Source organism: Neurospora tetraspora, assembly GCF_033439725.1.
Source record: "Neurospora tetraspora strain CBS 560.94 chromosome Unknown B0H65scaffold_1, whole genome shotgun sequence".
NCBI lineage: Eukaryota > Fungi > Ascomycota > Sordariomycetes > Sordariales > Sordariaceae > Neurospora > Neurospora tetraspora.
In genome coordinates this window covers 1,303,914-1,311,698 of record NW_026944383.1, presented here as the reverse complement: position 1 = coordinate 1,311,698, position 7,785 = coordinate 1,303,914, and the positions used below count along the sequence as shown (strand labels likewise).

Sequence of the window (7,785 nt, the reverse complement as noted above, 5' to 3'; positions counted from 1 at the left end):
ATTGGATATTAAAGGTATTACATTCCTAATTATAGTTTTATTATCGACCCCTTCTAATAGTAGAAAATAAATTTACTAAAAATTTATCGACGTAAATTAGCCCTAGACTCTATAAATTAAATTAGAGAGCTAGCCCTAAACCCTAGAAGTTAAACTATAGTAGATTGAAAATTAGTAAAACTATTACCGAAAAGCCAGTATAGTTATAAAATATAAGTAGTAGCCGTCTTATTCGCCCTCCCTACTTGAAAAGAAATTATATCCTTCGAAGTAGTTAAATAGATTTTATTAAACCTAATTAAATTCTACTATTTTAACTTAAATTGTTTCCTATACTTCGATTATAATATATCCGCTAAAGGGATAGGAATTAAAATATACTATATCGAAGAAAAAGTATTAAAGAATATTATAAAAAATAGTGAAGTCTTAAAATACCTACCTTACATAATAATATAGCCAATTACTTTCTTATTACGTACTCTATTTTAAACTGAAAAACGATGTTAGGCAATAGAAATAGAAGTATTTAAATTGGTTTAAATACTATTAAAGGCTAAGTATGAAATTAATATAATAAAAGCAGGCATTTATTATTTTACGAACCACTTAGTAATCTTCAATGTAATTAAATAAATTAATATAACTAATTCTACCGCCGCGAATATTTTAAATAAAAAATTCGTCCGGGCTATAGAATTTATTAATTTCTTTAACGTTTAGATTTTATATAAATTAAATATTTACTATATCGTCCTAGACGCTTTATTAAAGTTAGATTTAAAAAATAATATTACCGACCCTCGAAAGCTAAGCGGACTTAACGTACTTCCTAACGATTACGACGAATATTAAGTAATATTGGCCGAACCGCTCCTAAGGATCCAAGTCTTCGACGACTTTATATAGGATAAGCCTTTTTATAAATTAAAGATGTTAATAAGCGCAGTAATCATTGTAATCGAGTTCGGATTTAAAAGATAGTTAATATAAGGTTACTATAAGGATCCAAAATAGCGCCCAATATATTAAACCGCAGTAGCGAACGCTAGATTTAGTAAAGAGGTTACAGAATTACCGTTTCAAATTAAAAACGAATTCCTTTAGAAAGTATACGAAGATTTATAGAGGTTCATTATTTTTCGTAATACTTTATACAACCTCTTTGAAATTCTATACAGTTAAAACTATTAAGGATACGATGAAATTGCACTTTATTTATTCAATTTCTATATTAACAAAGGTTCGAAGAAGCTAAAAGACTTTTTTAGAATATATCCGAAATATCGAATAAATAATATAACTAAATATAAGTTATACGGTAATTTATAGCCGTGATTAGGTCCGCCCTATCCTTATTCTTTTATTATAATAGACATTATATTGCGCTTGCCAACGTTAAAAGACGGAAATTTTAATATATACTTTATAGTAATTTGTAAATTTAGTAAGGAGATTATTATTATCCCCGGGAAATTAACATAGATAGTATAATAATAGGAGAAGGCTTTAATAATAGTTTTATTATCCCGAAATTGGGGGATACTACGTTAAATCCTAATAAATAGGGACCCCAAATTCGTTTCTACAATATAGAAAGGTATTTGGGAATATTTAAGTATAAAGTTATTATATTTAACTATATATAAACTATCTACCAACGGCTAATTAGAACGCTTAATTCAAATTATTAAATCGGCCTTACGTTATTATATTTAAAGCTTTAACGACCTTCAATACTAATTAGAAATTATATTAAAGCTATAATTTAAATATAATAACGCAAAAATAGGAATAACAAGAACTTTACTAAACGAAATTATTAAAAGTTTCTAACTAGCTAATATAATAAATATTATTGCCGACGGGGGCTAAAAACAATAATTAATTTAAAAGGTAAACTTATTAACAATAAGAATTAAAGTATACGACTTACTAGCAGTAGCCATAATAATAATAAAATACTACTTCGATTAACGATATATTCTAAAAATATTTAAGATCGGTAACCAAATCTATCTACGCTTTTATAAAGGTTATTCGATTCTATAAAAGATAATTCTAAGTATAAAATTAAGACCCTATTACGCAGGACTATTTAAGGTAATGGAAAAAGTCAGTAGGTTAGCGTACAAATTAAATTTCCCCAATTATTAAAAAATCCACCTAATAATAAATTTAGATTACTTCGAATCTAGAAAATTTATTCTATATGGTAGATAACTACCTACCTTAACACTTATTAGAGGAATCGATATACTAACGTTAATTACGGGGGAAAAGATAAAGAAGTTAAGTATTGTTAAATGCTTAATTAAGTATAACAAGATAGGGAGAGAATTTGATTACTAAGTTACACTAAAAGAGGTGAAATTAGAAGTTTTGGAAGTATAATTACGGAAGAAAATGAAGAAATAAAAATAAAATAAATAGGACGGAATAAATAGTAATAAATAGGAGGACGAAGTATTTTAGACTATATATTTACTTTAAACTACTCGCAAAAACGTATTACTTTCGACGGGGGGTAAACTATTAGGGTACGAGGCTATATATATACTTACTAAGCAGGCCAAACCAGACTAGGCTTAGTACAAGCCAAACTCCGAAGGAAGTACCTAATAGATAAGGTATTGGGAGAGTATATATATTTCGAGTCGGCTATAGGCTTGACCCAGACTTAGGCTACTTCATCATTAATCTATACATACATTACACTGTAGACTCCATCACCCTTACAATTTACTTCCCACATGCACACAGCACTACCTACTCTGTCCTTTGGCTTCTACAAAGACCTAGGGCACTCCCCATAATTTGAAACTCCCTCACCCCTTCACCCCCAAATTTCCTCCCCCCCTTCCACCCCACTCGAGGGGCATCTAAGCCCTAAACTTCTTACTCCCCAACAACCTCTGCACCGCCGCTTCAAAGCCCGTATTCCTCGCCGTATTAAAGTCATGATTCCAGTACGCATGCACATCGTGCACCGTGATTGCGCTCGTCGGGCTGGACGGGTTCGACGGCTTAGTAGGGCTATAAGCAAACGCAAGCCTGTTGCCGCCGTTGGGCTGGACGTAGCGGACCGCGCCGCCGTCGGCGGCCCACGAGGTGCAGCCCGTACAGAGGGCAGTGAATTGCCAGTGGGTCGAGTTGGACTTTGTGCCGGTTTTGAATAAAGTGTAGGAGGCGGTGGTGTAGGGTTGGGGGGTCGCGTGGGCGCTTGAGAAAAAAAAAAGGGGGGGAGGTTAGTAGGTGACTGGAGGTTGCGGTTTTGATTTCGGATGGTCTGAACAATCAAATCATTATGCACCTCAGAGGAAGGCAGTGAGTTTGTGCATGGGATTTGCATGTGCATGTGTATGTGTATCCGGACGGATGATGGGAAGTAAGGTAATTTCTTTTCTGCAAACAATACGGGAAATATGTGCATGTGCATTTGTACATGTGCAACGACTACTCACCTGGCCCATCTGGACGACAACACCGGTTGATTGTTTGACCCCCCACGCCAGAAAACCATTAGGGGGTTCTTGGTCATGGTACCGCCCCAGGCGAGCCCGGCCCAGCCGACGTCGTTGGGAACGATCACCTGGACCACGGCGTCGTAGGCGGAGTTGCTGGAGACGTCGCTCGAGATGGCGATTCGGAAGGTTATCCCGCGACCGTCGGCCTTGTACAGCGCAAAGTTTTGGGAGTATGTCAGACCGGTTTCGGAGTCGTAGACGGCAACGGACTCGGCGGCGGATACTGGTGGTTGTCAGTGACTTCAAAGTTTTTCAGGGAAGAGGGTAGAAGGCCTACCGCTGCGCAGTAAGGTCGCGAAGACCGCGAAAAGTAGGCTCCAGAACATTGCTACTGTATACACGAGTTACGCCCTCGGGGAAAGATCTCAGCGCCGAGAGAGTGTCAACCTTCTTGCTGTGCGCGCCGACCGGATGGCTGTGATAGAGATTCCCTGGTCGAAATCCAGAGAGCAGTCACTGAGCTGAAGGAAAGAAAGACGGGAAGTTTTGCTCTTAAGTATGCGCTTCTGATTCTATGAGTTGACGTGTTATTCCTGCCATGATAGTTAAATATAGCGAACGGCCTGTTATCGTCGAGTCGTTTCCCTGTCGCGGTGATACTTTGACCGGGATTTCGGAGGCAAATGTGTCGAGCCGAGGGGGTATAGCATATGTGTCTATGGACGGGTGAACCGCGTGACGCCATGCTTTTTCGTCACTCTTAATTTAAAGAACCACGGACACGTTTCCTCCTCGAGATGCTCCTTCCAGGTAAACCACCAAAACCAAAAGATCGCATGCTGGGCGCTGATGCAGACGACATATCATTGAGACGTTGGTGAATCGCCAATGCGGAGGCGGCGAGTGGTGGAGAGGGTGACGATCTGGGGTGCCAATTGACTTTATCCGCAGATTGAGGTTGAAGGTGACTGCGACATATCAGAGGCCAGGCTCGGAGGTTAAATGGCGGCAGATATTAACATTATACCCTATTATAGCCTCCAAGAGCCGCAAATCCCGAAGTGGAAAGCGGGAACAAAGCGGGAACATCACGGGCGCGTGGCTTTTTCTGGTTTCGACCAGTGTAGGCATTGCGGGAGTGGTGATTAACATGAAGAGGTCTCGAACTGGACTATCGACTGCGTAAAATATTGTGCCATTTCGAGGTGATTCATCTGTGCCTGCATGTTAGCTATACCACAACGTTCAAAGTTTCAAAAGGACAAAAGCAGAAGACACCGTCTTACCCATTTTGCTTGTTTGTTTGCTTCTGAAAGGCCTTCGGCGCGCGGAGTGTCCCTTGAGATGTGCTTTGAAGCGATTGCAACTTTGGTCCTATGATGCGGTCCTGAGAATGGAACATGAACGACCCGGGATACCACATTTCGTCTTATCCAGTCCTGTCATCTCAAGCTTTGGCAGGAGGCGTATGGGTAAATGGTATAACAGGCTTTTGTTGATGAAGATTGACACTGTGCTGTTGATTGTAGTCATTCGAACCATGGTCCAGTGATGCGATATGAGTAATCCTACCCGCACCTGCTCCAAACCTACGCGCACCCTCTTTCCCAAGTATATGCCAAGATAACTCCAAGCATGGCCCTTTCTGCCCAAAAGCCTATATAGCATTATCTTTTATATTCTTTCAGAACCCTCTACACCTATACAAAGTACGTTGCAAAAATCAGTCGCTGCGAATGCAAATGATCGGTCAGTGGTCCGTTAGAGGCCCTTTTTATCTAACGAAAAGACGCTAGTAGTGAATTTAGGGAGTACCCTTTTACCTCACCAACTTCCAAGAAATCCGTTTGCGTTGTTGGAAAGTTATTGTCAAGTGTCTAGAAGGGGGAAGGTGCGTGTAGGATTTGGGGTGGGTGCGGGTAGGATTACCGTAGAATGGAAACTCGGTCAACTGGCAAACCTGGGGCTCTAACCCTCTTTGAGCGCCCGACAGTAAGCACAGGAAGCAGTATACGTCTGTACGTATGTCCGGTCTGTTAGTGAAAGCTCTACAATATTGCCCACGACTATCTTGCTTGCGTTTCAATGCACAGGCTCGGACTTGAGCGCTACAGATCTGCGTGCACTATGCTCTAAAAACCTCTTTCTGGGGCATTAGAGGCTTGCCAGTTGACCGAGTTTCTACGGTACTCTACGATATGTGCTCCTGTGCATCTTTATGTTGTTCAACCATGATAAAGTAGGACACGCATATAAGTCCCCGACTTCTAGACCTTTCTGCACCTTTCCTTTGAGTCTGCATTGCCTTCTAGCAGATGACGGCATTCTATCCTCATATCTCCATGGTTTGATTCTCGACTGGGAGCATGAAGGGAGCTGCGGAGGAAAGGGAACACGGGAAGAAAACACAGGAACGTTTGACTGATCAACGGTGTGAGAATCCCGACGACCCCATAGACGGTCCTGAAACTATGGGCCCGAAAGATGCCTCGGTTGGTACGTGTTCGGGCAGGACTGGGATTAGTAAGGTAGGTGCTTTTGAATCTGTGCAGACACGCAGAAGATATGTGGCAAAAACAAGACTGCAGCTCCTGTAAGAAGTGACCGCGAGAAGAAGAGGGGTGCAAGAGAGGTTGAAGACTCGTACCGAGCGAGGTATTGCGAGTCACATGAAAATATTGTGAGGCACATGAAGACATTGTGAGGCATATGAAGATGAAGCGGGTGGCGAAAAAAACGAAGCCATGGGACGTGAGGATCCTTGGTAGGTACCTGAGCTGCTACGCAAGGGATCTGCGCTAGAACGGTTGCTTAGAAATAGGGGTATGCAGCGCTCGCTTTGCTGTGCGATAGCCGTTTTCGTGATGCTGATGTCAACGTGATGGTGTGGGGACAGTTTTGTCATGGGTGAAGATTGATCTTTATACTACTTGAGCCTTGACGCTCGGGGTTGCGATCGGTCAGCGGCACCGAGCTTGTGAAGTCGGCCGAAGGTGCGTCGGAAGCTAACGATCGATCGGCAGTCCGGCCGGGTGGGGCGTAGATCCGGTTCGTCGCTCCGGTGCGGCGGTACTTTGTGGGGCAGTTCGGGCGGGTCTTTCACATGTGTCCGAGGCAGATAATCCGACTGTGTTCGATTCCAATCCGACTGTGCGGGGCCAAGGTATGCAAGTTACCTTTGACCTCAAGATTAGTGTTAAGGTTAGCGGTTAAAGTTATGTGTTAGGGTTAGTTCCCGGGGGTGTAGGGGGCCGGCGAGAGGCCCCGCGTGTGAATGAGAAATCCGTGTTCGAAAAGAAGTTTATTTAGTACCGTTGTAGTCGATGGTTTAGTGGTGATTGCGCGCGCGCAAAGTCGATGCTAAGCTTGGGAGTTCTGGTGGTCTTGGTATGGCTGACCTCCGACGTTGTATGGCCCTACACAGTCGGATTATCCGGATCGCATGTGTCTGGCTTAAGTCCCGAATCGGTCCACCGAGCAGCGTCATCGCGGTGGTCTTGAGTGAATGACTCTTCAACTCCCAAGATTGCCCATGCTTCACCAAGCCTCTCCGGTAGAATGTTATATGGCCGTCAATGGGCTCATAAGTGGTGGTAATGGCCCCAATGAGTGAAATTTTCAACAGTCATCTTCATCGTCCATTTGACTCGGGCCCGGTGACCATGGAGGACACGGGGGAGACGAGGAAAAATCGGGTGAGTTTTGTACGATAATTTCTCGGGATGGTCCGTTAGTACATGAGCAGTGGAAGTGGCTGGGGCAATACCTTAGCACTAAGTCTAACAATTCATTTCACGGCCATTTCCGGTCACACGTTTTGCGGGCCACAGAGGTGGGTCAGTTCTAGGCTGGGTCAGTTCTGGATCGAAATCGAACCATTTTCCCAAAACACAGCAGATTCCAAGCCGTTCTCGTTCGCTTGACCTCGCTCGACGAAAACACACCCAACCCAAAAGAGATGCTGTTCCCACCCTCTCCAGGCCCGAACCCACGGCAAACGAACTGAAGAGGGTTCGCCAAGCACCCAATCGAGTCAACGTACAAATGTTTCTCCGCGATTGACGCCGTCGCGGCGGCTCTCAACGGTCACTCCCCAATCGGCCATGGCACCTTTTGGCACCTTTCGCCTACCTCGATTCGTATCCGCTTGACCCATGAGCTCGGAGCGCCGGTCAACCGCGACCACTTCCATCCTCATGACCGAGCACGGCAATGACTGGGAGAAGGATCTCGATGAGTTGAAGTCAAATATCCACCGCCGTCACTGTGTAGTACCTCTCTGACATGTGAGAAATAAAGATGATCCGCATATTTCACC

General features: G+C 43.1%; 1 protein-coding gene across 1 annotated transcript; it reads right to left on the bottom strand.

Moving 5' to 3' along the window:
* Positions 1-2,851: 2,851 nt before the first annotated feature.
* B0H65DRAFT_12986 (CBD9-like protein) lies at positions 2,852-4,311 on the bottom strand. The gene is made up of 3 exons (XM_062820786.1): positions 3,805-4,311; positions 3,465-3,750; positions 2,852-3,222 (listed from the first exon to the last, which is right to left on the bottom strand). The coding sequence occupies exons 1-3, from the start codon at positions 3,851-3,853 to the stop codon at positions 2,883-2,885; spliced, it is 675 nt and encodes a 224-aa protein (XP_062685825.1). The 5' UTR covers positions 3,854-4,311; the 3' UTR covers positions 2,852-2,882.
* Between the last annotated feature and the right edge of the window lie 3,474 nt (positions 4,312-7,785).

Excerpts from the sequence above, each read along its gene's own strand:
- B0H65DRAFT_12986 (XM_062820786.1), bottom strand. The coding sequence starts at position 3,853 with ATGTTCTGGAGCCTACTTTTCGCGGTCTTCGCGACCTTACTGCGCAGC. Across the intron at positions 3,751-3,804 it reads CGCGACCTTACTGCGCAGCG|TATCCGCCGCCGAGTCCGTT; the intron begins GTAGGCCTTCTA and ends GACAACCACCAG. Across the intron at positions 3,223-3,464 it reads TTGTCGTCCAGATGGGCCAG|CGCCCACGCGACCCCCCAAC; the intron begins GTGAGTAGTCGT and ends TTTTTTCTCAAG.